At 53.5% G+C, this 27,623-nt stretch overlaps 11 protein-coding genes across 11 annotated transcripts; 5 read left to right on the top strand and 6 right to left on the bottom strand.

The window, feature by feature from the left end:
• Positions 1 to 205: 205 nt before the first annotated feature.
• On the top strand, positions 206 to 2,182 carry B0T26DRAFT_645061 (kinase-like domain-containing protein; the record flags this gene model as incomplete). The annotated part of the gene is made up of 2 exons (XM_060437682.1): positions 206 to 305; positions 894 to 2,182. The coding sequence occupies 2 exons, from the start codon at positions 206 to 208 to the stop codon at positions 2,180 to 2,182; spliced, it is 1,389 nt and encodes a 462-aa protein (XP_060296203.1).
• Positions 2,183 to 3,160: 978 nt separating this feature from the next.
• Positions 3,161 to 3,949, bottom strand: B0T26DRAFT_740823 (ADP-ribosylation factor family-domain-containing protein; the record flags this gene model as incomplete). Its single annotated transcript, XM_060443888.1, has 3 exons — positions 3,161 to 3,324; positions 3,441 to 3,587; positions 3,694 to 3,949. The coding sequence occupies 3 exons, from the start codon at positions 3,947 to 3,949 to the stop codon at positions 3,161 to 3,163; spliced, it is 567 nt and encodes a 188-aa protein (XP_060296204.1).
• Positions 3,950 to 5,300: 1,351 nt separating this feature from the next.
• Positions 5,301 to 6,665, bottom strand: B0T26DRAFT_647808 (SGF29 tudor-like domain-containing protein; the record flags this gene model as incomplete). Its single annotated transcript, XM_060437939.1, has 2 exons — positions 5,301 to 5,984; positions 6,234 to 6,665. The coding sequence occupies 2 exons, from the start codon at positions 6,663 to 6,665 to the stop codon at positions 5,301 to 5,303; spliced, it is 1,116 nt and encodes a 371-aa protein (XP_060296205.1).
• A 603-nt stretch (positions 6,666 to 7,268) lies between these two features.
• B0T26DRAFT_709863 (mannose-6-phosphate isomerase) lies at positions 7,269 to 9,144 on the top strand. Its single transcript, XM_060441951.1, has 2 exons — positions 7,269 to 7,611; positions 7,679 to 9,144. The coding sequence occupies exons 1-2, from the start codon at positions 7,468 to 7,470 to the stop codon at positions 8,888 to 8,890; spliced, it is 1,356 nt and encodes a 451-aa protein (XP_060296206.1). The 5' UTR covers positions 7,269 to 7,467; the 3' UTR covers positions 8,891 to 9,144.
• Positions 9,145 to 10,243: 1,099 nt separating this feature from the next.
• On the bottom strand, positions 10,244 to 14,158 carry B0T26DRAFT_740826 (uncharacterized protein; the record flags this gene model as incomplete). Its single annotated transcript, XM_060443889.1, has 11 exons — positions 10,244 to 10,311; positions 10,759 to 10,803; positions 11,384 to 11,441; positions 11,862 to 11,900; positions 11,931 to 12,041; positions 12,093 to 12,376; positions 12,493 to 12,673; positions 12,712 to 13,090; positions 13,208 to 13,245; positions 13,281 to 13,380; positions 14,043 to 14,158. 11 exons carry the CDS (start codon positions 14,156 to 14,158, stop codon positions 10,244 to 10,246), a joined length of 1,419 nt encoding a protein of 472 aa, XP_060296207.1.
• A 354-nt stretch (positions 14,159 to 14,512) lies between these two features.
• B0T26DRAFT_812270 (uncharacterized protein) lies at positions 14,513 to 16,431 on the top strand. The gene is made up of 5 exons (XM_060447304.1): positions 14,513 to 15,024; positions 15,110 to 15,485; positions 15,554 to 15,671; positions 15,745 to 15,809; positions 15,877 to 16,431. Exons 1-5 carry the CDS (start codon positions 14,773 to 14,775, stop codon positions 16,125 to 16,127), a joined length of 1,062 nt encoding a protein of 353 aa, XP_060296208.1. The 5' UTR covers positions 14,513 to 14,772; the 3' UTR covers positions 16,128 to 16,431.
• Positions 16,432 to 16,867: 436 nt separating this feature from the next.
• Positions 16,868 to 17,833, top strand: B0T26DRAFT_812271 (uncharacterized protein). Its single transcript, XM_060447305.1, has 2 exons — positions 16,868 to 17,060; positions 17,183 to 17,833. The coding sequence occupies exons 1-2, from the start codon at positions 17,020 to 17,022 to the stop codon at positions 17,784 to 17,786; spliced, it is 645 nt and encodes a 214-aa protein (XP_060296209.1). The 5' UTR covers positions 16,868 to 17,019; the 3' UTR covers positions 17,787 to 17,833.
• On the bottom strand, positions 17,834 to 18,872 carry B0T26DRAFT_709867 (uncharacterized protein). The gene is made up of 2 exons (XM_060441952.1): positions 18,568 to 18,872; positions 17,834 to 18,489 (listed from the first exon to the last, which is right to left on the bottom strand). The coding sequence occupies exons 1-2, from the start codon at positions 18,717 to 18,719 to the stop codon at positions 18,126 to 18,128; spliced, it is 516 nt and encodes a 171-aa protein (XP_060296210.1). The 5' UTR covers positions 18,720 to 18,872; the 3' UTR covers positions 17,834 to 18,125.
• A 2,044-nt stretch (positions 18,873 to 20,916) lies between these two features.
• On the top strand, positions 20,917 to 23,424 carry B0T26DRAFT_645697 (uncharacterized protein; the record flags this gene model as incomplete). Its single annotated transcript, XM_060437754.1, has 2 exons — positions 20,917 to 23,192; positions 23,253 to 23,424. 2 exons carry the CDS (start codon positions 20,917 to 20,919, stop codon positions 23,422 to 23,424), a joined length of 2,448 nt encoding a protein of 815 aa, XP_060296211.1.
• A 347-nt stretch (positions 23,425 to 23,771) lies between these two features.
• On the bottom strand, positions 23,772 to 24,967 carry B0T26DRAFT_740831 (Fructosamine/Ketosamine-3-kinase; the record flags this gene model as incomplete). Its single annotated transcript, XM_060443890.1, has 4 exons — positions 23,772 to 23,968; positions 24,018 to 24,621; positions 24,714 to 24,832; positions 24,913 to 24,967. 4 exons carry the CDS (start codon positions 24,965 to 24,967, stop codon positions 23,772 to 23,774), a joined length of 975 nt encoding a protein of 324 aa, XP_060296212.1.
• Positions 24,968 to 26,257: 1,290 nt separating this feature from the next.
• B0T26DRAFT_645005 (thiamine diphosphate-binding protein) lies at positions 26,258 to 27,088 on the bottom strand (the record flags this gene model as incomplete). Its single annotated transcript, XM_060437675.1, has 2 exons — positions 26,258 to 26,547; positions 26,623 to 27,088. Coding segments are annotated over 2 exons (756 nt in total), but the record flags the coding sequence as incomplete, so codon positions are not given.
• Positions 27,089 to 27,623: the final 535 nt, after the last annotated feature.

Genomic DNA, 27,623 nt, shown 5'->3' on the forward strand with positions numbered 1-27,623 from the left:
AATCTCGCTTTCCTGATTAGAACATCCTCCGCAATTAGGCCGCCGCAGCACGGACCGGATTTCCCGGCTTCGTCTCTTGATTGAGGCAGCCCGCTCTGCGGCCCTGACTGACTCGCCTCGTTCAGCATCCCCTTCAAGTTGGCCAAGCTGCCCCTGGCTCGGGACTTTGCTGCCCCTTCCCAGGTTCACCCTCGCCTTACGATAGATGAGTCTCACAAACCCGCCGTCAGCGGCCACCGGCCCCGGGTCGGTTTCCGCGGCAAGGACCCAGACACTGAAGCGGAGCGTGCAAGCCGCGTTTGAAGGTACTTCGATTCCAGTTCATGTGACTTCCGATCTCCTTCCGTATACAGGACACGAGGCCCTGCGACATGACCTGGTTCCCGCGCTCCGTCCGCCGAGCGCACCGGTTGATGCGGCTCACCTTCCCTGCTTCTTCCACACCCTCCACCCTGCTTTCCTGGGCAGGTATTTACCCCACTGAGGCCTATACACAAGCCTAGACACAGCCCTGGAGTCAGTTGGTGGACTGCTATGGAGCAGTAACTCGCTCTACCGTCTTCGCATCCCCAGTTTCCCGGCTGGACAACAGTCCGACAACAGGCCGCCAAGACAGTCTGGCGCTGGGTTCCCTAGTCTTGGGTGTCTTGATTGTCTGGCAACCTGTTCCGTTCAAGAGAACGAACGTGCCTTTGCACCTCCGCTCGTCCTGCAACCTCTCTCTCTCTCTCTCTCGCCATTCCAACAACACTGGCGTGGATTAGGACGCCGCCATGAACCGAGCAAGGCAGCCAAAAGCTGAAGTCAGCCAATATGCCAGGGCCCGTCAGTCGTCCTGCTGTCCTCCGGCCACTTGACAGATTTTGCTCCGCGCGCACTTGAGCTAATATGAGCCGTAGATCCAGCCGACCGCGGGATCGGACCCATCGGTTATCAGAGCAAGGTCCGAGTCATAGACAAGTACAAAGTCATCGGCTTTATTAGCAGTGGCACTTATGGCCGTGTGTACAAGGCGCTCGGCCGCCAAGGTCAGACAGGCGAATTCGCGATCAAGAAGTTCAAGCCCGATAAAGAGGGCGAGCAGGTCGCCTACACCGGCATATCCCAATCAGCTGTTCGCGAGATGGCGCTCTGCTCCGAACTAAATCATACCAACGTGATCAAGCTGATCGAAATCATCCTCGAGGACAAGTGCATCTTCATGGTGTTCGAGTACGCGGAGCACGATCTGTTGCAGATCATCCATCACCATACGCAACAACCTCGCCACCCCATTCCGCCAACCACCATCAAGAGCATCATGTTCCAGCTTCTCAACGGCTGTCAATATTTGCATACGAACTGGGTATTGCACCGTGATCTCAAACCCGCAAACATCATGGTCACTTCCTCCGGCGAGGTCAAAATTGGCGACCTTGGTCTTGCTCGCTTGTTCCAGAAGCCGCTCCATAGCCTTTTTAGCGGCGATAAGGTTGTCGTAACAATATGGTATAGGGCTCCTGAACTCCTGCTGGGCAGCAGGCATTATACGCCAGCCATCGATATGTGGGCTGTGGGCTGTATATTTGCCGAGCTTCTATCACTTAGGCCGATTTTTAAGGGAGAAGAAGCCAAGATGGATAGCAAGAAGACGGTTCCATTTCAGCGCAACCAGATGCAGAAGATAGTCGACATCATGGGTTTGCCCACCAAGGAAAAGTGGCCACTGTTGACGAGCATGTCCGAATACAGCCAACTCACGACCCTCCAACCTCCGCTCAGCACAGCGCACCACAGCCATCACGGCCATCATTATCAAGCCCAGCGACAAACTGCAGGCGGAAGTCATCTCGAAAAATGGTACTACAACACCATTGGCCAGAACGCTGGCGGATCTGGGCCGGCGCCCGGCGGCGCGTCTCTGTCCAGCTTGGGGGCAGAAGGTTACAAGCTCCTAGCTGGCCTACTCGAGTACGACCCCGAGAAACGACTCACGGCCGCGGCCGCGTTGCAGCATCCCTTTTTCAGCACAGGCGACAAAGTTAGCGCTAACTGCTTCGAGGGTCTCAAGACGGAGTATCCACATCGCAGAGTCAGTCAAGATGACAATGATATCCGGACTAGCTCGTTGCCTGGAACCAAAAGGAGCGGCTTACCGGATGATTCGCTTGTGAGGCCAGGCAAGAGGGTGAAGGAGGGCTAAGTTGTGCCATCAATAGCAACGAGACTATCGTCAACTTTCAGACCTTCCCAATACCTTGAATGGATTTTGGTGTCCAGGGAAACGTAATGCTAACCCCCGACTCGGCGTCTCTTGCTGTGAAAGGATTGTTTCGGTGCATGCCGTACGGTTATCCGAGTACTTTGGATGGGTGTGGTTCTATAGGAGCTTCGGCGTTGGTGTTTAGGGCAGCGCAGTGTTGCTCACCCATTTCCTTTGTCTAGAACCTGCAATGGCAGCAATTCCTATTCCTCATTTTGCACACGATTAGACGCATGACACAACTCAACATGAGTTGTTATGTGCTTACGCGCAATGTGAAGCAGGGCAACGAGTGTTTTGACTTTATTTATGTTTTTCTTTTTACAGAAGAAGCCAACTTGGATTCTTTGGATATCCAACAGAAAGGGTTGTGATCATTTGGTCATTGTGCAACCTGCGTCATGCCGCGAGAGCAGCTTGGTATGCTATTTATTGTTCCGGGGGGTTTTTTATTTCTCCAACTAATCTGGTTCTGTCCTGTTCCTCCATCGCTTTGTATGTTTGGGTATAAGCCTGCTCAATCTCACACAATAAGACAAACGCAAGATCGAAACGGGGAAAAAAAAGAAACTACATGAAATCGTGCAACAAGAGAGACGAAGAACATGACTTCTGGTCCCAACACAAGCGATTAGCTAAAGAGAAAAAAAGAAGGGATATAATACCACCGTACACAAACAAGATCTTCCACACTGAAATCCATCTCAATCCTACAATGGGTGCTGAAGCCAATGGCCGTGGAGCTACTGCATCAGGCAAAGCAAGACACTTTGACTGCGCCATGCTTTGTCCGGCTGTCCCCAGTGACATTGTTAACAAGACAACCGGAAGAAGCGCAACGACGGCCTCGTGTTTGAGACACGTCGTCTTAGCCTCTTCTCGACCCTCTTCATAATTCTTCTTGCTCCTCTCATTGTCTTACTTGCCGCCAGTCTTGGGCATGTTCTTCAGGCTCCTGGACAGCCAGTCGAAGCCTTCGGCAAGACCGTCGCCATTGACAGCGACAGAAGGCTGCACGTACCACAACTTGTCTTTTAGCTTTGCAAGTTGCAGTTTTTCTGTCACTTCGAGGGGTTTCATTGCTGTCAAGAAATTTGAAAATTAGCATGACCCTTCTTGCTATGCATTACCCACTACGGTGGCCAAAAGAACATGACGAGATCGAGTTCAAGGCAAAAGTGTGGAAAGCAAAGCATACCACTATCCAGATCCTGCTTATTCGCGAACACGAGAAGCAGGCAGTCCCTCATTTCCCGGTCGTTTATGATGCGATGCAATTCTGTCCGCGCCTCTTCCATTCGTGTGCTGTCCGATGAATCGACGACGAAGATGAGAGCTTGGGTGCCTGGAAAACCAGCGCAGAAATATGGGTCAGCGATGCGCAACCACCTGCCACATTGCGGCCTAAAAACGGCAGCGATAAAAGGATGGAGAGGACAAAGAAGGCTCACCGCTGTAGTAGTGCCTCCACAGAGGACGGATCTTGTCCTGGCCACCAACATCCCACATGTTGAATTTGATATTCTTGAAGGTGAACGATTCGACATTGAAGCCGACAGTTGGGATGGTCGTCATGGTCTGGTTCAGCTTAAGCTTGTACAAAATTGTCGTCTTGCCTGCCGCATCTAGCCCTAGCATCAGGATCCGCACCTCCCTCGACCCGAAGAGCTTGCCGAGGAGAGACGAAATGGACAAGGTGGCTCCCATCTTGGCTGCGTGTCCCTGCGGGGCGCTCTGCGAACTGTATCGGAAATCGGATGCTCGCAGGACTTGTGGTAGGACGAAGGTAATTGCGACTGGTCGAATTTGGGTTATGAACAGCTATTCCCGTCTCTTCTGCAGCAACACTAGCCGGCGTTCGTTGGGCGAGGTTGAGGGGGGAAGTTCTGGCCGCGTCGCCGGGTATCTCGTAGTATGTCTTCGGGGATTCGGACGCGATCGGGCTCTTGTCGATTGTAGGAGATTTTGGGCGATTGAAGCAGGATGATGGCGTAGCAAAGTACGAGCAAACAACACAAGGCAGGGGGAGGTAGGCCGCGGGCAGGTGCAGGATTCGTGATGGCCTCAGCAAGGGCAGAGAGGGCGACCGTGGAAGGTCAGGTCAGAGCGGTCGCCTTCTCGCACTCGCAGGGGAATTTGTTGTGGAGAAAAATGCTCGGCGCGAACTCTCAGTTCTCCAAACCCAAACGGGCGCGTTGTCTGATCCGAGGTGGAGGACCTAAATCTGAACTTAACATCTCTTCCTTCGGATACCCGCCTGCGGCCTGAGGTACCAACAAATAAGCTTCTACCCAGGTACCTGAACTTAAGTTGTGCCTCACACCAAAAATCTGTCCGTTTTGGGCGCGTTGTAGCCCCTGAGTATGCATTATACGAGGGAACGAATATTGTCACTGCAGGTAAACGGAAATCTCCAAAGGCAGGCCAAAGCCTCGCAGAGCAAGCATTAGAGCTACCAAGCTCAATAGAACTAACCACAATACAAAAAGGAACTGTTGCATCAGTGCCAATAGCGTGATAAGGTAGTGTTCAGGGTGGGCACTTTTAAGGGGTCAAGGGGCTTGCGGGGCCCCTAATTGATACCCCTGACAGCTCTGCCACTTCCCAATGCAATCGCAAATTGGCCTGTGTACTGCTGCAAGGCAAATTCAAAAACGCAAATGCCGTGGGGACGGGACAAGCCAGCTGGGAACTTGCAAGGGCCCGCCTTCACTTTCATTCGGTTTGCTCTCCCGCAACTGTGGTCGCCTGCAGCAACGGCCATCATCATATTGGATTTTCGCCTCTCGCTCCGAAAAGACAGCAATTTATATTGTCAGTTCATTATGGATTACCTTAGTCCAACTTCAGTTACCGGGCTCCTTTCCAGCCCATTTAATCGCTGCGTTATGAGTCTAATCTTCACTAATTTCAACACTATATTAGCGGTATCAACGCAAATGTGTCCGCTGAGCGAGCGCTGTGATCATGATCATGAGTAGCCCATAACAGAAATCCATAGATGAGGGGCTTTATTTAATAGTATCAACAGGTATTCGCGGGAAAAAAAATACATAGCTCAGTTCCTATATTCCACCACATATCGTCGGTCTACAAGCTGTAGTGTTCCGCTGTTTTCCTCGCCCTCAAACCTCAGACTCACTCGTCGCGTCGCGGGATCCATGCCCATCACCTCTGCTTTGTAGAAAGTGGTACTGTCAGGATACAATGCCAAAACCATTCTCCCTTGGTCCAGTTCCGCTAGCTCGGCCCCTGCTGGCGGGATCGGAATCATGCTACTGGCCACGGTTTTGTACTCGACGCGCTGGTCAGGTGGCAAGTCCGGGTCGGCATCTTGCACCTTGTAACGTCGCGACTTACCCTCCAACACCTGCTGTACACGACCCATCATCCACTCGGTACTTTCCGTATTGGTCGTTGGCTTCGGCTTGAACACGACATCTTGGCCCTTGTAGAACGTAACCCTCGCCCGTTGAGAAGCAGTGGCAGACCCCGGCCCGCCGGCAGACTCGGGAGGCACACTGTCGCTCTTCCCGGGAGTGTCGCGATCTCCGCCGCGCGGTGGAAGGCTATCGCGGTTTCCCGAACGGTCGCTTCCAGCGCCTGCGCTGCCTCCCAGCTTGCGGGTATGACTACCGATGGGCGATGGCATTGGCGAATCGCCGGCACCGTCGAAGTCGTACACTGATACCGGATCGCGCTCCCGCTCCCTCTCCTTCTCGCGCTCCCGCTCACGCTCGCGCTCACGTTCCCGTTCCCGATCTCGATCCCGATCCCGGTCACGCTCACGCTCCTTCTCTTTCTCTCGTTCTCGTTCTCGCTCCCGGTCGCGCTCCCGGTCCCGGTCCCGTTCGCGTTCCCGTTCGCGTTCGCGTTCGCGTTCCTTCTCTCGTTCACGCTCTCGTTCTCGTTCCCGCTCTTTCTCTCGTTCCCGCTCGCGCTCGCGCTCACGCTCTCGCTCTCGGTCTTTATCGCGGTCCTTGTCACGCACGCTTGACCCTCGAGCCGACGACGACCGTACAGAGCTCGAAAGCAGCCCGATTGGCCTTTCACGACCCGAGAGGCCTGATGCACTGGCGGCTTGCGCTTCGGCGTCCTCTCTTGCCTTCACTAGAGCTCTGAGAACCGTGACATGCTCAATCAGCGCCTCAATCTGTTGTTTCGACATGTCTGCCCCCTTGACGCCCCCGCGAAGTAGATTGTCCAGTTTTTGCTCCTCAGCTGCCATGTCGACATCCTCCTTGTTCTTGGCGATAAAGTTGTCCTGCGCCATGATGCCACGCAGCGAGTCGTTACTATTGTTGACGCCCTCGACCATCGATCGGATATCATCCTTGATCTGACTCCAGAGATGGGCTTCCTCGCCTTGGGTGCTCCCACTATTGCGATTAGGGCCGCGCGAGTTTCGATTGCGCGATGACATGTCGAAAGCAGTCTGGGGACCCAACACAAGTCCCGGCTGACTGAAAAGCCCTCCGGCCCTGTGCGTTGCAGCCTCTCCGAGGCCCGCGTCTGTGTCTATCTCTCAGTCATTACGTCCAATTCGTTTCTAATTGGCATTTAACCCTTAAGAAGCTACAAACCTTACTAGGCTTAGGCCTTAGCCCGACTCTCCCAAAAGAGAAGTAAGTTGAGCAATTGATCAGACCCCTCTGTACTGGTGGTCGCAGGATATTGGGATTGGCCGGGCTCGTGGGGATTGGAACAAGGGATGGCCGAAGAGCGAGAGCGGCTGGCGGATATAGCAAGAGAAAGCGCCTGTTACATTAGCCAAAAACGATGGATAGTTGCTCCAGCTCTGTTAAAATAGTAGCTTCCTGGGTTTCGAAGCCGCTGTTGTTATCGACAACCTTCTTGGAACGCATTTCATTGGGAAGGACAGGCTTGTCGCATTTGGCACGCATTTGGCAGCCCCCGCCCCGCCTGCCGCTTCCCCCCAGAAGGTGAATCTTCTGCAGCACGCCTCTGTGCTCAGCAGTGTGGGAACTGCCACCCCAGAACTGCCCCGCCACGTAACGAGGGGTCGGCTCTACGGACTCCCTTACCTAATGGAGGTACCTCCTGCCTTACCTTGCATAGAAGACAGTATCCGTACCCAGGGAGCTTCAACAAGAGCATCCATCCAACTTTTGACCGAACAAGAGGTTCTTTGTCAAGTTGCTTGTCGACATTCTGGCGACTCCACGATCTGCCCTTAACAACTCCCCTGACGACACGACAACGAAATGCAGATCCCTCTGATTAGACTCCAATGCGGGGTCAATTCCTACGACTGGGGAAAGAAGGGACAGGCATCCGCAGCAGCCAAGTTCGCGGCCGCCACGCCCTCGTCCGACTTTGTCGTCCAAGACGATCGGCCGTATGCGGAGGCAAGGCCAACAACGCCCCCATGAACGTGCCCCATGGGACCTGCTTGCTGACAGTGAATCACTGCAGCTCTGGATGGGGACACATCCCTCCAATCCGTCGCGAGACCTCACTACGGGCCGCACATTGCTCGACCTCATCCAAGACAACAGATCGCTCCTTTCCGCCCCTGTCGCCGCCCGCTACGGCCAAAAGCTACCCTTTCTACTCAAGGTCCTTTCCATCGACAAAGCCCTTTCTATACAGGCACATCCCAACAAGCAGCTAGCCGAGAAGCTGCACGCCAAAGACCCCAAGAACTATCCCGATGACAACCACAAGCCCGAGATGGCCATCGCCATTACGCCCTTTGAAGGGCTCTGTGGCTTCCGCCCTCTCGGCGAGATTGTGCACTTTTTGGAGACGGTACCGGCGTTACTTCAACTGGTGGGCGAGGAGGAAGCAAGCGAGTTCGCTCAGATAGTCGGGAGCACGCAGGACGACGAGTCGGAGGAAGCAGCTTCCAAGAATAAGACGGCGCTGCAAAAGGTCTTTAGTGCCTTGATGGCTTCTTCCGAGACAGCCATGACCGCCTGTACCAAAACGCTCCTGGATTCTGTGGCGAATGGCCGCGACGAATTCGCCGGTGGCGGCGTCAGCGCCACACCTGGCTCTGTGCTTGCCGAGCTGGTTACGCGCCTTCACGGCCAGTTTGGTCCTGACTATGGCCTCTTCGTTCTCTTCTTTCTCAATTACGTAACCTTGCAGCCCGGGGATGCGCTCTTCTTGCGCGCCGATGACATCCACGCCTACCTCAGCGGTGATATTGTCGAGTGCATGGCCAGCAGCGACAATGTCGTGCGGGCGGGATTAACCCCCAAATTCAAGGATGTAGAGGTCCTAACCACCATGCTAACCTACAACTACGCCCCAATCGACGAGCAAAAAATGAACCCCAGCGACTTCCCTTACGTGAGACTGAACCGAACCGCTTACAGCTCGGGCTCTGCCGTCTTGCTTTACGACCCCCCGATCAACGAGTTCAGTGTGGTTCGGAGTTCGCTCAGAGGCGATGGGTCCAAGGCCACATTCGATCCGCTGGATGGCCCCAGCATCATCATCTGTACTGCTGGTAGGGGAAAGATCTCTGTTGGGCCCACTGTGCATGAGTTTAAGGGGGGATATGTTTTCTTTGTCGGTGCAACGGCAGAATGCGTTCTCGAGTCCGAGGGAGACGAAGATGACGAGTTTATTACATTCAAGGCATTCTGCGAGGCTGAAGACCGTAGTAATGGGGCATAAATGGGGTTTAGGCCAAATTTTCTGTTTAGAATCTACCATGGTTAACGACCGAATTTAGACTAATGGTCAGCCATGGCGTATTACTACTCTGTGCCCAAAGACACGAGGAAGTAAATCTCAGGTGTGATTCTTTTTCTTTTGCGTTTCTATCGCCATTAGCCATACCATGTTTTGGTATTACAATAATTTGAGCTGCACGTTGGTTCGAGTTGCACTGGACCTTTCGTTTACTTTTTCGAGACTCTTATCGGAACTCCGTAGAGTAAACGAATGACTGGCAGCCAAGCCTTTTACCTCGCCTCAAAATGTTCACTTGTCGGGACTGGGTAATTATATCGTGAAAGGATCCGAGTCCGCTGATCCCGCCATCTTGAGGTGGAGAACACACTTGGCAATTCTTTATCCGCCGTTCCGTCTATTTATCCAAGAAAGCAATGTTTGTTGTTCAAGGAGATTGTTTGCAAGCCTTCGAACCTACGCCGGACCTACCCCATCCATCTTCCACGGCTCGGCCTTGGCATGGGACTCAAAATAGCCCTGGCTCTCCAGGTGAGAGCAGAGCATGTCTCCATGGAGCGTTGTGTCCCGGATCTGGAACCAAATTTCGTCCCCGTCGGGGCGATAAAGCAGCAGCAAAGCAAGGGTGAGAGGATGGAGATTAGATGAAAATTATCCGACGCTGTGCGACGGCGGCTTTGTTTATGCGAGGGCCCAAGCGAGAGAGCAATAGGTCGGGAGTATTGCTGCTCTCCGGGAACTGCGTTCGTTCCCAGTTCTATTAATATAACAAATTAATGCAGGATACCCAGTAGTCGAGAGAATCCCTGCCTCTGCCCTTAATCTTAAGTCTACTCGCCAGCTTCCAAATCTGCGGTTCGCGTCACCCACTCTCGCTCCAGGCATTCTGGTCCGAGACCCCATAGCCATCAGTGGATCGATGGTTTGGCTTCATGTTGGATGAGAGACGGGAATGCGTGGAGGGGTCCGGATCTACTATATACCCGCCCATACGGATGTTGGCAGAGGACGGCGCCGGGTGATGATTGCAAGGACGTAATATGGGAAAGGGCGAAAAACCTGGGTCCAGGATATTTGGGACTATCCGACAGCTTGGCCCTCGCGGACAGATATCGTTGACAGGACCACCGGGTGAAATGAGATATGACGCAGATAAGACTTTAAATATGTTAGCCCAACCCGCTCAGGGGCAATCGATCTCTTCATCCATAAGCCACTGAGCCTTTCATTTCCCCAACTGTGTATCCCAAAATATGGTCCAACTATTGCTCCTCCTACCACTATTGGCGGCGTCAGCTGAAGCGCAAAGATGGACCACTCGATGGCGCCCGAGCCCTAATCCCACCACCTCTCAGAGACAGGCATCTCCCACCCTGGACCAGCCCCAATCTGCCACTCAAACTCTTTACGGACAATGTAAGTTGACGAATTCCTAGCTAATTTGGAGAGACAGAGCTGACGTTGGTAACAGGCGGCGGTCAAACATGGACAGGCCCTACCTCGTGCCCTGTAGGAGCCTACTGCAAGAACAACCCGGATAAGTATGCTTTGCCTCAACCTAGTAGCCCATGTCTGTTGTTGAGAACGCAATGCAGTCGAGCTGGGTACGCCCGAAAAGGAATAACAACGGGGACGCTAATACAAGTGTGAATTGATAGTGTGTGGTATTCGCAGTGTGTAGCAAGTGATGGCAGCAGCCCGGCCGCACCGAGTGACCCGGGGGCGATCATAAGGACCCTGACGACGGTTTTCAGCGTCGGTGGCCCAACCCCGACAGTCATCTCAACACGCATCACTTATCTCACCCCGAAACCATCGAGCACAAAAACAACTTCAGCATCTGTCGTGACCTTGACGCTCGTGCCCGATGATCCGTGCCAAGACGAGTTCTATTGCTAAAACGGAGAGTGCGGAGTCTGTGCTGGGAAGACACATTCCGAATTCCATGTTCCGAATGGGTACGAAGATAGACCCAGAATATTCATAGCATAATTAATATACATATACCCTCACATAACTGCCCTGGGGCATGGCGTTTAAAGGGCATCCAGCTGTGTCTTTATCTTTGCGATTGCGGTTCTGGCATCTAGCTGAATATTTGGAATCCGTTGATGGAACTAAACTACTGACGACCAGGCCTAGGCCTTTCCGTAACAAGGTAATTCGCCGTGAATATCAAGCTTGAGGACTGCTTTCCCTTTCGGGGGATCCCCGGGTATATCGACCGATTTGGGCGTTACTTCGTCGGCCTAGTTATGGGGTATAGCCGGGTGCTTGAGCTTGGCTATTATACTAGTCTAGGAGTAGGTGCTAGTAATACGACGGCTCTTGCAGAGCCCGAGGGTTGCTAGCATACCTAAGCGCTTAATTGGCGCGTTGGTTGATGTGGTGCGTTACGTGAGCCGACTGAGGCGTGGATTGATAAGTGTGTGCTAGATTAAGAAGATAGCGCATGTTCGTGAGGAAAGGTCCTACGAAAGAGCGATCCTGTGTAGCTGGATATTTGGTGCGCTTTATGTACCCTGAGCGAAAACTTTGATGTTGTATGCCAGTAGTGAGGTTCGTGAGCCGGCCGGTATGACTCTGTCGGTGCCGTTTAATTGTTTAACTTTTTGCTGTACCGCGGTAAATGCCTGTGTCAACCTTTAATGTGTACGTGGTGATGGGTATGGGCTATTTCACTTTTGTGATGAATCTAAAAATGGAAGTCCCTTATTAGGGGAGCAAGTCCATTAAAGGAGACGAAATATAATATAATATACCCTCACATAATATTCTGGACTCTGGAGGACGTTCAAACTTGATCACCAAGCTCAGCGTGACCAGCTCAGCGTGACCTATTTCACAGAGAATTACATCCTAGTCGGACCGCCCCCTAATTCAATTCTCTCCATTCCTTATCACCAAAAGATATATATGTTCCATCCTTCTCGGGAAGCGATGAGCTGAGTACAACTGCGACACAACCAGCGCGGCCGTCGTGATGGGGCAGCTAAACTCCGTGGACGTTTGCTCCCTGGACGGCAGGATGAAGACCAAGCGCCTGCGCAACTTCACTAGTCGAGACATTTTCGCTATTCCACCGAAAAGTATCTCCAATGCGGTCGCTGAAGTAGACAAGGCCGTCACCATCCTATTGCATTATATCACCAGACCGAAACCATGCGTCGCCTTTGCGACAGACGCCGTACATGACTTTTGAGTTGGACGCCTCTGGGTTTCCGTAGCATCCTTGGAACCGCTTGCTGACGTCGTCTTCGGGAAGCATGACAATGAATCCGCCCGCCTCGCCAGCCTTGACTCGCTGACAGAAGCCAGTTTGAGGATTACGCCAAAGAATTTCCGTCTCGTGGTCTAGGCGCACAGTGGCCGTACGGATGTCCAGAATTGTCTTGGACAATAACCGGTACCAGCCGATAGCCCCCTTTCCAAATGAGTTGCGGCTCAGGTTCCATGTTCCGATGGCACCTTCGGTCGCGGCGTAAAACTCAAATATTGTCCAACATCACTGTGTCAGCTTTTTGGGACTCCAGAAAGCCACCCGAGACTAAAGATGGCGGCCAAAGACAAATGAGAAAGCGGACCGAATCGCTTCTTGAACCGATCCCAGACATCTGGCCGAAGCCCATTTCCCATAGCGACACGGACGCGATGCTCCTTATCCAGGTTCTCACCTGATACAGGATCGATGTCTGGGGGCGAAACGGTGAGGTAGCGACAAGTTTCACCGACATACTGGATGATGGTACACTGGCTGGGAACGAACTTGAGGGCAAAAGGGGGATTGGACATGCTGTGTACACCACGTCACTTGTTTTGGTTCCCGTGCCATTTCCAGACAACATGGCTGCCACGTAGATTTTGCCCCATGAAACGATGGCTGGTTTCGGCAAACCCGTCGTCCCAGAAGTGTAAATGAGAATCGCCATTGCGGTATAGCTGTCTTCGGTGCGCACCGAGTCGGGAAACCGGACGGGTTCTGTGCGCAGGGCCTCAGGCTCGCATTCCGGAGTAAACACGACAAATTTCATATCGGGAACCTGTTGCCGTACGTCGTCATTGAGCCTGGCTTCAAGGCGAGGGTCGAGGATGGCCAGACTTGCGGTTGCAGCCCGTGAGCAATGTGCAAGTTGGGCTCCATTGAGGTGGTAGTTAATGAATGCAGGTTTGGCACTAACAGCCCTGGAGCGCGATTTTATTAGCTGGGTAGCCTTCCATTGTTGTTCAAGGGGACGAGACGTTAGATCGAGATTGATGATGATAGCTAGCGAGGTGTTGGAAGAGCAAGACAGAACACACCATATGGCGAACCACAAGAACACAAACGTGTCCGAGTTCTGAAGTCGAGGGCCACAATGTCTTGCTCGCGTACGCCGTGATGCGTTCGCAGCCAAGCCCCATATCGTAGCACTTTCTGATACGTTTCGGCATAGGTGTGCGCGCATTCAGGTAGGCGGACCCGGCGGCAGCACCTGCGGCAACAGAGAGGACAACTGGGAGGGAGGCCATTGCCGTGTGCGATCTTGATCCTGAATAATTGGACTTGAATAATTGGACGTGAACAATTGGACTTGATACTTGTTGCGCCTACTTTAGCACTAAAGATGCATAGGTAGCTTTTGTACACTCGCAAAGGATGTCGATGAAAAGAAAACAAGTGTTTGGGTTGGAAGGAAATAGCTGCAACTACAGGGAGATCTGTCGACCACAACACTTCCCGACCCCAGTGCTTTAGATACCCCATACCCCGCAGCTTGACTGTTCAGCTCTTGTTTGGCTATCTCGTTCTAGAATTCTAGGTTTCCATTGCCAGCACGTGCCTTCATTGATGGTGTTGAAACAGCCGAGTCAAATCAGAAGCGGTCAAAGTCGCCACAGACAACATCAACGGGCCAGAAAACCCGTAAAACTTGAAAGCGGGCACGGACAACAGCCCTTTTACACCGGCAATGTTTGATCGACGAATATTTTCCCTTGGGTCAATGTTGGCCGAGTTTGAACGTATCGGGGATCTTCGCCGTGTCAAAATGTCAGTGCGTCACCGATACCGACAAGTCGGCTTGATGGATTCAAATAGCTTTCCAAGACTTGGTGAATCACTATGCCGGGCTTGGGAGTAGTTTGACTAATGCACGGATATACTGTTGGATTTAATTTCTTATTAGGGCTATAAACATTGTTAGTGAGTTCGCAAGCCATAACGTCCATGCCACTCAAGGTAATGACGATAAGTTCGGACTTCTTGGTCATGGTGTTATTATCCAGGTCGCCCGGACTGACGTCGCAAGAGACTTATTGCTGATGGATTTAATTGGCGCGATCTCTAATCCGCTTCTCGGCCAGGGCCTAGGAATTCGAGTTCTCGAATATCGAACGCATGGGCTTGGTGTATCAGGGCATTTTCTGGGCTCACCAGTGCCGTCCGACCCTGCATGTGTCTCAGGGGTCTGCGGGATCGACCGCTATACCACCCTGGTTTAACCCCGGCAGCCACCAGCTTCTCCGCAAAACTCTTTTACCCAGCCGGCTTTCAGTTTACAGTGGTATCGCAATGCGCATTGTGCGCATTTCTTGCCCTGATACCATGATCACCGATACGTCTACCAATATGTTGCAGCCCGTGACCCAGCTTACTACTTTTTTTTCCCTCGAGCCCACCGCCTTTGGCCCCGTCTCGGGTCTTCCATAACCTCCTCCCACTCCTGGGTAAAAAAATGGTTCTTCCTTCAACCCTTCTCTTCCAACCAATATACATCCTAGCCCCAACACGTGGTTCTAGTTTTTGTCGCCGTCAACATATATTATCGAAGGTGGCTGCCAATTTCCATCTCGCGAGCACCAAAATCCTCGATGACTGAACAATCATGAATACGCCCTTCACAAACTTTCCCGCTCCCATTTCCGCCAATGGCTCCGACGCTGGCAGAAGGAATTTTACCGGGTTTCCTGCCTTCTGGCTAGCGAGCCAGCAAGACGATGACTTGGGCCAAACAACACGAGTGTCTGTTTGGATACTGGTAGCGGCGTCGCTGCTATTCATCCTCATGCGGATTTACTGCAAGCTCGCCAGGCACCGAACGCTCCACGCGGATGACCATTTTGCTATCGCTGCATGGGTACGTCTCGATATCACAGGACCAGCAAGACTGGTGCCACAAGAGAAGTAGGAGACAGAGTCGGAGGGCTGACCGTTTCATACAGCTGGCACTGCTTGGGAGTGCCATCTGCACAAATGTGGCCGTCGACCTGGGATACGGCAAGCATGTGTGGCAGATACCGCGCGAACGTATTAACGAAATGTCCCTGATTGGGCAGATTTCTGTCACGCTGGCCATTTGCAGCCAATCGTGGAGCAAGTCATCCTTTGCTATCACGCTCCTCATGATATCGGATGGTATTCACGGCAAAACCAGAATCTTCATCTGGTTTGCCATAGTATCCATGAATCTATTGTTCGGTGTTTCGGCTATGCTATTCTGGGTCGGCTGCACACCGGTTGAAAAGGCCTGGCATCCATTCACGAAGGGGACTTGCTGGGGCCCTAACGTCATCATCACATATGGCATCTTCACGAGTGGTAAGTCGCATTTGGGCGGCAGGGTTCAGCTTCGAACGAACAGGAGACGGCTAACGTGGAGATGTCAGCATACTCGGGAGTTCTGGACCTGGTTCTTGCAATCATCCCCTGGAAGATTATCATGGGGCTTCAAATGCAGACCAAGGAGAAGTTTGGCGTTGCTTTGGCGATGAGTATGGGAGTTTTGTAAGAGTCCCCCCACGTGATCCCGTGCCGTCTTAGTCCGCTATACTTAGTCTCTCTTCTGACATGCTCAAAGCGCTGCTGCTTCGGCATTCATTAAGTGCTCGTCACTCCCAGAGCTGGGTGGGCGAGACTTTCCACGTAAGAACCCCCCAATTAGACCCAGTTAGAATGACTTGAGCAGCCCCAGAAACTGACGCTATAGCAGATGACGGCGTGACATTGGTCATATGGGGCAGCGCAGAGGCTGCCGTGACTATCATGGCGGCTTCCGTTCCTATGCTGAGAATGTTGGTGCGCAGTGTGAAGCCTTCGCAGAGACGCCATCGGCCAAGCCAAAACAGATCCAGAAGACCGCTGGTGGAGACCGCGGCATCTTCCAAACGAGTTTACTACAACAGGCCAAGAACGGATCTTGTTACAATGACTGGGTCGACGTGGACTAGTGGGACTCGTTAATGGTAATAGTTCACGGAGTTAGTTGCTTGAAGCGCGGAGTCCAAGGTGTCAATGGAGAAGACCATCTCTAATTTCGGAAACGGGGTTCATTTGGCGCATCGTAATAGATTTGGGAGTCCACGGAACAGACAATAAGTATGGCGTTGATGACACCTTTCGGAATGTGCCCACGGTATTGAGAGAGCGAAACGAAGCAGTGGAGGTCTGGATGGCTCAAGCGAAGGACGAATTCGGTATCGGCCAGAATGCCAAGACCGCGATGTCAACTTTGCCACCGTTTTGGGTATCTTCAGATACGTTTGCCACCGAAGTTCCAGTTATCTGCTATTATTTATAGCTCTGCCCCTGGTCAGTGTTCCTGAGGTTGGCACCTTAATATAGCCGCCAAATTGCCAAAAGACGGAGGATAGCACGCCACTTGAGGCTCCATCGTAACCCCAATATGCGGCATTACACTGTCACTCTAAACAACGGGCGTGATTGGCTCGCGAGCGTTCTGAGCTGGGACCTGGGCGTGCTTTACGGAGAACAAAGGGCTGGGACCCACCACAAAACCTGGGAGTGAACAACGGCCTCGAGCGCTCTCTCTGCATTTTTAATTATAGTGTCGCCCAGATCCACCGAGTTGGATGCTCCGCGATATATGCAGCAATATCTATTAGCTTGCTTTGCTTAGACGCCAAGAAGTCCATCTCCAACCCCTGCCCAGTCGATTATGATAAATTCTACGAAGCTGCCATGACCAAATGACGTGAGGGCACCCACTGCGATTTTCAGCGACAGTCTTGAGTTGGTATTCTGCAACTGTTCGTCTTGAAGTATCGTATCGGCTCGGCTGGTATCTCTTGTTCTCGTACTTCAGCCTTCTTCAAGCTCAGCCAGCATAAGAAAGATGCGTTTCGCAATTGCCCTGTCATTGGTGGCTCTGGCAAGGTGAGAACAATGACACATTTGATGACATACACACCAAACAAAATTCAACTGACACACATCAAACAAAATTCAACTGACACAATCAAACAAAATTCAACTAACAACTAACTCTCGTTTACTAGCGAGGTGCTTGGCCAGATCACGCTCACTCCGACCACCATCACCCGCACCATCAAGACCACGGAATCCCCTGCCAAGACAGTGACAGTCACAAAGTCGATAACCTTGACCGAGACTGAGACCGAAACCGAGACGACGACGACGACGACGACGGCCAGCTACATCCAACAGGAGACAGTCACCGCCACTCTCCCTGCAACCACAGTCACGCAAAGCACGACCGTGAGCACAACCGTGAGCACGACCGTGATCCAAACGCAGACCAGCACAGCTCCCGCATCCACAGTCACGCGAAGCACGACAGTTGTCAGCACCAGCATCAGCGCCACGACCGTTCGGCAAACGACGACGGCTACCGTTACGTCCGTCTCTGTCTCAACAAAGCCGTGTGGTGTATCGGCCAGCTGCCCAACAATCACGTCAACTGCTACGGCCTGCCGATCATGCTTTGTGCCCCAGTGCACAACTACCTCTGTTCTGACGCGGCCCTGCGGCTGCACTGGAGCCCTCCCGACACAGGTTGTCAGCTTCCCTTGCAGCAACCCAGACGCATGCGACTTGATTGGATGCACCACTGCGTATGCCGTACAGACCGCTGCTTGCTAAACCTCGAACGGCCAGGCTTGGCACTGGAAAAGAGCAGATCACTGATGGACTCATCAAGGACAAGCTTGAATGAAGAGATGCGGCAAGGGGATGAAAGAGATGCTCATTTCAGGTTCAGATTGAGTTTTATGCAGGTATTATATGCTTAGTCGGCGCTCATTGAGGGTTGTACAGCGCGTAGCTAGATCATTTTGGAAGCCGAAAAAGCCCGCCTGTCCCCAGTTCCACGGCAGCGCAATGTGCCACCCACTCCTCCTCCGCCGCCGTGTTTCCTGCCCTTGAATTGCAGAAGCACCTCATCCAGCACTGCCGCTGCCCGAAGCCAATGGGCAGAATCATTTAGACCTTCTCAAAGACGTCTTTGAGGTAGTCAAAGGCCCCGACGGGCACACCCAGGTGTCGGAGGATGCAGTATGCCGACGTCAGGTGGAAATGGAAATTGGGAATTGCGTACTCGGATACGTAGCGCTGGCCGGTGAAGCGGAAATTGCCCATCTTGGTCTCCATGATGACTTCCTTGTCCTCCATGCCATCCATCGAGTGCGGGTCCGCGCTCTCGAGGATCTCAATGGTCCTGGCGATGCGGGCCTGCAGTTCGGCAAAGGTGGTTTCGTTGTCCTCCAGAGTAACATCCGCAAGGCCACCAACGCGCACAGCTGCAAACTTGGCCGTGTTGGAGCATGACTGGACCTGGAATGGTATGCTGCATGTTTTGCCAGTGTCAGCTGACTTGGCTCTCACCAGGGTGGTTATTAAGGGTGAGAGGCGATGGTATGTTTACCCTCTCATATCGGGAACCAGCCGGAAATTCAACATTTCGTCATGCTTCATTCCTTTCTCGTTGGCAAACTTCTCGCCCTTCTCCAAAAGACCAGATAGCCCACGGAGGTACTTGACGAAGACGGGGACAGACTGTTTGTACAAGGAAGTCATCGTGGACTTTGAATTGAGACGGCGAAATTATTTTGGGATGCAGATGGTTGAGCTTGGCGGGAGAGGCAATACTTATTTAAATAGATAATTAAATTGGCGACAAACTGTAGGTCTTGCTTCGCATCTAAAGTTTGGTCCCCCCGATCCTTATTAGCCCAGAGGTCTACAGGGACCCAGAGGCCTACAGGGATATGATCCGAGGAGGACCAACCAGATTACTTGTAGTGCGAAGTGCATTCACCAGGTTGATAAGCGGGCATATTTGTTCCGCATTTTGTCAGCACTTGTCACCAACACGTCCAAGTTACAAAGCTTCGCCTCACTCCTTCTCACATTGCCCATGTTTAATTTTTTTTGGACGGGGATCTTGCGTTGCCGGCATCTTGGCGGAGGAAACGGGATTGCGGAACTGGGATTCCGAGACCTCCGTCACAAAACGAACGGGCTCCACAAAATTTCGGCTCCACAAAATTTCTTCAGCTCAGGCAGGGCCACAGTTGGGGGCACACATGGGATTGACGGCTTGGCATTTATTTTTTGGTCTTGGAGATGTCTTAAATCCGGTGCTGTCCGAAATTGATAGGTTACCAAGTAGGTACCCGCAGTCAATGTTTAGGAATAGTGATGCTTATATTCTAGATGTGGTTGTCTTCTGTGAAAGCGTCTGTTTTAATGAAATGTCTTGTCTTCTTCTATAGGTAACCAAGTACCGGCGGAGCCCATTGGCCGATTGTTGAGAGAAGGGTAACGAAAGAAGCGCGGTATGCCGATTGGATGCTGGTTGCTGCCCAAAAGAAAAGGAACCTGAAACGCGGGCTCTGGCAAAGATTGCGAAAGTCGAGAATTTAGCAGTCTCATGGTCTCGGATCACCGAAACATACCAAACATAGTACCCAAAATAACGTGTTCTACAAGCTTATTCTCGCAACATGCGCATTTGCGCTCTCTTTTGCACGTAATGGAAGGCGAGGAGGAAGGGAAGCTCCAATTTTGTGTAACAATCTCAAGGTGCCTATGCAATTAGATCTCCCCCAACGGCACTCGTGGGCCCGGATGCCCGGGGCCGGCGGTGGCGTCGGAGCTGGGAGCCTGGGGCCCATCGGGGGCGCTACTATGCTGCCGGGTATTTGGGGTACCGAGAAATGGAGCTAACCAGTCCAGCATGGTCGACGCGGCCAAGCCGTGTTTCGTAATTCTTGTTGCGCACCAAATCAGCTTAAATTGAAGTGTATTCCCTTCTAATCTATTCCAGGAGAAAAAAAGAGGAAAAGAAGGCCTTATTTATCCCTCGAACAGAAGACCGGCATTTCGGCAATAATGTAGGCCTCAAGGCCTCCATTTGGGCCGATCATCGTTTCGGCCTTGCTGGAGGCGTTATTGGTTTCAAAGCTGGTGGCATAGTTTGGTCCGGAGGGCATTATTACGTAACAATTCTTGACCCTTGCGGAATCACTAGGGCCTGGGCCTAGGCTTAATTACGGACTACGGTGGTGGCCGTATTTATCGGCCACGTAGGCTGGACCGGCCGTCCGTGTCCACGGTCGGCGGTTTTAGGTGCACTTTTAAGCCGGGCGGATCAATAAGAAGCACTCGATTCTCCGTTTCGGCCTCTGCCAGACGCAACTTCCTTCCCTACGTTCCCTTCCCATCCAATCCGATCTGGCCAGCGCCCCGTCGGGCCTGAAACAAGACCTACCCATTCCCAGCCCAACCAAGGCCGGAATTTCACAGATTGGACGAGGGGCCGCTGCTGCCCGGTGAGTACCCCTACCCAAGTTGAGGTTGCATACCCAAAATGGCCATGCCCCCAGGGTTGCGGGAACATTGTGTTGGGACATCCATCACAAGAACACCACATTGGAATCAGACCAGTTCACTATTTTGTCCGCCCACCTAAAATACCTAGTTTATATCTTGCCGCAACAGAAACAACAGAGACACAAACAAACTTGGCAGCGACCAGTTCATAATGCCTACCGCTAAAATTCCAGCCTTTTTGCTAACGAAGCCGTTTGATGGGCAGCCGCCGCCGCGGTATTCTCCCGAGGACCCGGCTTTTCGGGCGTCTCACAAGTTCGCAGCTCGTCTGAAGCCAGGCCGAGCTAGGAACCTCTCGTCGCCACCGGCCATGTCGGACAGGAAATCGCTCCCAGCGGCAACGCCAGGGGGGTTTGGGTTCCGCCGCCGCGCCGCCGTCATGCCGACCCCTGTCGCATCACCGGGGCCGGCTACTGGGAGCCCGGCAAGCCGACCGCATGGCGATGACGTTCTTCTCTTCCCCACCGTCTACGAAGATGCTTGGGGCGGCTCCGACACCACGCGGACCGACATGGAAAGGGCACGCATATTCCTGTTCCGCATTGCCTCGATGAGCAGCGACCAGGCCATCAACACGGAGCTGCGCGACATCGTTGGCAACAGGGCCCAGTACCGAAGCGTGCCGGCACTGGCCTTCGCCATCAAGACGCGCCTGTACGGCGACCGCCACGCAGACTTTGCCGCCACGCCGCTCCTCCAAGCCGTGCGCTTCATGCTGATCAAGGCACGAGTTCCCGAGGTCGCCGTCTCGGACCGTAGTCGGGCCGTCATCGACTTTTTCTTTGATCCTACGCTGCAACGGAACTTGTCGCCTTTGCCGCCTGGCGCCCTTGTGCGACATAAGTACCCATCGGGCCGGCTCAGGGTTTGCATCGTGGGCGGCGGTCCTACAGGCCTGGCGTCGGCCATCTCGCTTGCGGAAAAAGGCGCTGGAAAGGTCGAGGTTCATGTTTACGAGCGCCGTTGGGTGGTGACTGACAACGGGACTGTCGACTATCCGCCCACGGCCAAGCGCCGCGACCAGGTCGTGACGCTGCAGGACTCTGTCACAAGCCTCCTGAGCAAGGCATCGTACCAGGCGCTTTTCGAGGGCCGACCTGAGCACGTCTGGCCCGGGTCTGCCAACATCCAGATTCGCAAGGTCGAAGATAGGTTCCTTGAGCGTTGCCAGGCGGACGACTTCCGCGGACTGATCCACTTACATGCCGAGGGGGTAACCAGAGAAGAACTCGCCGCAGGAAAGTGCGGAGACTTCCACGTGCTGCTGGGCACTGACGGCGCTGCTTCGTGGGTTCGAAGCAGCTATTTCCGGGGCTACGAGAAGGAACGGGGCAGAAGCTTTGCTCTGGGTCTTGCTTTTGACCGCGGTGCAAAGGCTGGGCTGCCGTGGAGCCAGTCGCTGAACATGTTCCTCACCCTGGGCCAGACGCGGTACCTGCTCAACGCGAGCGATTTCGACGGCCGGGGCTATCTCAACATGCAGCTGACGGAGGACGAGTGGGATAAGATGGTGAGCGCTGATGGCCAGCCTATACACTTTGGCCGGCCGGCTTGTCTCCGGCGTCCTGACGGCAGCGTCCCCGAGGGATTCGACGAGAGCCGCGTCTTTGCGCCTTCCGAAGACCGGAACTCGCCGCTCTGGAAATCGATAGAGGACGGGCTGAAGCTGTTTGGGTTCAAAGAGAACGAGGTTATCAACGTGGTGCGGATTCCCATCGTCGTCCAGGCGGTGCGCGAGGGCGTGCAGCAGCTTCCGCTCGAGGACTCGCGCTCTGTCAAGCGGCCACACGCCTTGGTAGCGGTTGCCGGAGACGCTGCCATGACCGTCCACTTTTGGCCCGGGCGCGGGCTCAACAGCGGCATCAAATCGGGAATCTCGCTGGGCGACGAGATCGTGCACGCCCTCAACAGCGGCCGTTTCGCAGGACTCGAGCTAGGAGCCATGAAACAGTACAACGAGTTCATCCTGAGGCTCCAAGGCCGCGAGCACGACAAGCGCAGCATCCCCATCTTGAATCAGTCAGGCTCCCCTGAGACGCTTGGCTGGCTGCTAAGTAAGGCGCACACGGTGCCCGACGAGGTGGCTGTCGAGTGGCTGGTTGGCGCCATGACCCAGATCGCCGACCGTCTTGAGCGCCGCAGCGATTGGGCCTTCCCACACGAGGCAAACATCGAGGCCCAGATACGCATTGTTCTGCGCCAGCTGCATAGCCAGACGCTGCGCGAGATGGCCGTCAGCTTTCCTTGGCCAACCCGCGAGATGGCCGGTGCCGAAGTCTTGCCCATCCGGTCCATGAAGCCCGAGGAAAAGCAAAAGTGGCTGCAACAGCTCTGGGGGCTGCTGAGTACCGAGAAGAACAAGGACCAGGCCAGGCCGCGATCTGTTGGCCCGGCACCTTCTTCGGGCCGTTTCGAGGCCCCTAGAGCAGAAGTGCCGCGGGCTGCATCTCGTTCGCCGTCTCCCAACCCAATGAGCCGCTCCCCGGGCCGTGATTCAGATCCACCAGTCATACCCCCGGTCCAAAGGCTTATCAGTGATATCGATAACATGCTACTTAACCCAACGTCTGCAAGCCTGCGAAGGAGCAATGCAAAGAGCAACAGACTGTCATTGACGTCCGCGCCGAGCGCCCGAGCTAGGCGACTCAGCACCTCGTCTAACTTGTGCCCACCGGATACACACAGCGAGAATGACAGATACATGGGTAGCACGAGCGGAGGTGGCTTTGGAGGTGGCGAGGATAGGCAGGGGCGTCCCCGAGCAGCGAGCATGGGAGCCTCAGGGGGGGATGTTGGCCTAACCAGGCTGCTCAGCGTCAAACGGCCCACCGGTTCGGTCCTGTCAGAGGCAATGGCACTGGCCCTATTCCGCGTTGATGAGGATTAGGCGGTACATGTAGAAACATTCTGCCATGCGAGTTCATGGTCCTCAACTTGCCTGTAATTAGCCATTTTCCTTACATCTCTATTCTTTGGTGCAGTGTAGCTAAAAGAAAAGCAAGAATTCCGCCCCATGACCCTCCGTCTGTGTTCCTTGTGTGAGTCTCTGGATCTCTAGATGGCTCCAATCTTAAATCATTCAACTGCCTCCCTCACTTGCCTTTTCAGGGGGCTTCTCATCCCGCACCGTCTGAACGAGTAGGCGCATACTGTCTACCCATCTGGTGTCAAGTCAGCAACCCGTCAGGGACGTCAATCAATAACTATTTCGTGGGGAGGCTCCCGGCATTCAACTCACATATCTCTCAGCGAGGGGTCGCCCGGGTACAACGTCGCGAAGCAGATCTGGTGGCGAATCATGTACATGAAGGCTCTGCTGTCCGCGTCAACTGCCGGCTCCGAAGCGGGCATGTGTTTCCGGTACTCATCGACATAGGCTTGGCCGACGCCGCAGCGTGGGTTGCTGATGATGCCTAGCTCGGCTTCCAATCCTGTCAATGTGTCGATGGTTCATTTTTTTGCCCAAGATGGAAAACATACCTTCATTGTGGCCCCAGAGACCGTTCGCATCGAATATGGCAACCTTCATTTCGTCGTTGGCATTGCCGGGCCTGCAGTACTGGACGTTCCCGGGCCAGAGGTCAGTATGAAGGAGGCAAGGCGCCACACTCCTGCCACCCGTCTCTAGGGGTCGAAGGTAGCGCGGGAGGACCATATTCAGAAATGCGTCTCTCAATGGCGCAACCTCGGGAGACGAGTACGGACCCCGGATCTCTCGCTCTCGATCCACTGTCATGGTCATGTGCTTTGTCCACCATACCTCCCATGATGACTCCCAAGTGTTGTCCTGCGCCAGGTGCCCGAAGCGTGTTCGGACCGGAAACCCGAACTGCCCACCCGGGGACTTGGCCATACTCGCGCGGTGCAGGGCAATCACGGGCGCCATGAATGCCGCTGGGTTTGGGACAGGAGCGGGGACAAGATCGGCGAACTCCATAAGGAAGAAGTGCACGGGAGATGACACCGACTCGTAAGCGCCGACGGCGATAGGCCGCGGGACATGACCGGGGATGAAGCTATAAAGGCTCGACTCGGCCGTCCAGTGGGCCAGCATTAGCTCTCTTCCATCTTCTCCTTTTCCAGACTATGTGGTGCATTGTTAGCTCATCGCCCGAATTCGCTATTTGATCCTGTCACCGGCTGGGGATGTGCAGGTAGGTAGGTAGGTAGAGAGACCTTTTCGAAGAAGCTTTGCATACCTCCACCTGACAGTCGCACGTCAATCCGGCAGGTTTCGCAATTGTTGCTGAGGCCCAGTGGAACGACGGATACGACTTCACCACCCACCGGAAGGGCTTTTTTAGTTTCGTTAATCAGCGTCTTGGCCTTGAAGTAGACGGCTCCGGAATTGCAGACAGTAGAAGCCTTCACCTACCTTGAAGCAGTGCTGTGTCTAACTTGATTTTAATATCTCGGATATCTTTTGCCATGATTGCGCAAAGAGTTGAGTGGTTTTTGCTGATTTTCTGTAAGTATAATTTGGGGCTTGTGTGACGGAACTTCAGAAGTGGTGTTTTTCTGAAGTAGAGCAGAATCCAACTGAGCCGAAACGTGGGGACCAACAGCTTGTCATCCATCAGCGCCAACCTCAAAACGGGGCCCATGCCGCACGCGCCGGTCGTGATAGCCACCACGCCAAGAATTTCACGGGTCTGCATTTTCTCCGAGAGGCACAGTGACAGGGCGAGGGCAAGGGCGAGGGCGGAATGAATGCAAGCCGCTTTGCATTAAGAGCAAGCCCGGATGTCGCTAATTACCCAGGACAAGTAAACTAGGACAAGTAAATCAGGACGTGTGCCACGGCACTGCTCAGATTGAACCATTACCGGGGCCTCTTCGGAATGGCTAGACACCCTGGAGACGGCAGGGCTTGATCAAAGCTCCCATACATACGGAGTCCGGCTTCTATGCTGTTAGATCATAGATGCGCTGTCAGATCATAGATGCGCTCGTGGATATTGTAAATGCTTGCTTGTTTAGTGATGCTTTGGTTTTGTGAAACAAGCATCGAACTGCAGCCGAGTATGCTGCCTAGTCTGAGTACCGTACCGCAAGGCCTCGTTTGCGTATCGCAAGAGAAAGGTGTTCCGGGAGTGGTACGGTCTAGGATAGATCGCTGACTTTCGGTCAAACGAGCATGTGCTCGAGATGCTCAGCTTTCTCGCTAGCGAGTGGGTGCAGCAGCAGGAGAATTTGACGTTGAGAGATCGCCAATCACTGGCTGGTCGGGAGTCCTTTGGCCACGGTGCCGGTCCCTTTGGTACCCTACCTCCTGGTGTCCACGGAGGGCCTGAGAAAGCGCCGACGCCAATTGAGTCGCGCCACGCCCGATTAGGGTATAGAAAACTTCAAGCGCAGCATATCCCAAACTAGACAGTGATGAGCAGGTCGACGAGGGCACAGAAGAGGCCAGACTGGCGAGTGCTTTACCCTCGCTATGCGTCTCGCTATTAATTAGAGTCCACTGACAGACACAAAGTGCCCTCAAACTAAAAGTTCTGATTACCTGAGGTTAGTGACATGATTTTCTCAATGCATAGGCATGTCGATGCTTCGGCTCTCTGATCAACGAGATTGGACTGAAACAATGAAGCCGTACGGAAGTGGCTAGGACCAATCCGAAACACACCCGATCAATTCCAAGGTCCTCGCCATAACCGATAATTAGAGGTGCAACGTGACTTTGTAAACAGGTACGCAAAAGAAATACCCCGGGTAGTCTACATCAAAGCCTCGACTAGCATCGATGTCCCATCCTTGCCTACTCGGGAAGTTGCAATTTTGAGAGCCTCCTTGAGCTCTCCCGCCGTTCTAGCTCTAATACCCTTCATCCATACCTGCGGGCTCGTCGAACTAGATCCGCACACCCCTTGGGAGCCTACCGCTGCCTCGGCAAGACCAGCATAGTTGGGTGATGGCTGAAAAGAAGTATTGATTTCGTCATCAGCAGCTGACGCACTGAAGCTAGTCGGGTAGACGAGCCTAGCCGAGTTTCGCGGAGCTTTCCAGCCTAATTACAGGACAAGTGAGCATGAATGGATTGCCATATCTGTGTAGATAGCGAAGTTTGGAACGTGAGACTCACCGCCGTTGTTCAAGACCATGGTAAGAATAGGGATCCTGTATTTGCTCGCAATCCACATGGCACTGGATAGTGCGGCACACATGAAGCTTCCGTCGCCAATGACCTGGCACACAAGATTTGGGATGGGCACATCACCTCCTTGTTTCAGGTTGGCCAGCGCCATCTTGACTCCAAGGGCGGCACCGTTGCTCCACCCAAAACCGGTTGCGCCGCAGTTGATCCAGCTCCCAGGCCGACAGGGCTGAAGCTGGTCAAAGAGAAGCTGAGATGCCATGACGGCTTCTATCATAAACGTTGTTGATTTTGGTAGACATGTCTTTAGGAGACTGCCGATGTTGTTTGCGTCCAGGACATCGTCGTCACTTAACCGTGGTCGAGAAGCGATGCTGGCCAGACGTAGCTGGTGTTCTTTGGCGCGTGACTCACGGCGAGCTATGTAAGCGGGACTCTGCAGCGCCGTGACGACTAGCGGTCGCTTGGCCTTGACGAGGGCCGCGGTGATGTTATGGACGGCGTCACTGGGAAGAGCGGACGGCCCAATGGGGACCCCCTCGTCCTGCGCCAGCGATAGGGCTGTATCACCTGAGCCAGCACTTCTCGTGCACCTACTACATAGGATGGCCCCTTGGGAATGCTACTCGCAAATTGGATGGCACGTCCGATCCTCTGCTTGATGTTGAGGCCCGTATGAACCTCTCCCGTATATCTGCAATACTGGCGGACGATTGCTTTCTGGTCAGGAGCGTCCTGAAGCCAGTTGGTCTGTGGTGGTGGGAGGGGTCGAGAGAAAGGCCTGTGACTGAATACCCCCAAACGTTAGCAATCGTGTGGTGGCTACCCCGTGGGAGTAGCTCTTTCTTCTCGTGCGTCTTGTCAAGCTGGAAATAAACCGGAAACACGTAAAACAAGACATCTTGGCACGCTGAAATATGAAATGTGATTGAAAGACGAGGGAGAGAGGAGAGCAAGGCCACAACTATTTGCTGACGCGGCGTGACAAA

This window comes from Lasiosphaeria miniovina (genome assembly GCF_030549165.1).
Source record: "Lasiosphaeria miniovina strain SMH2392-1A chromosome Unknown B0T26scaffold_4, whole genome shotgun sequence".
Lineage (NCBI taxonomy): Eukaryota > Fungi > Ascomycota > Sordariomycetes > Sordariales > Lasiosphaeriaceae > Lasiosphaeria > Lasiosphaeria miniovina.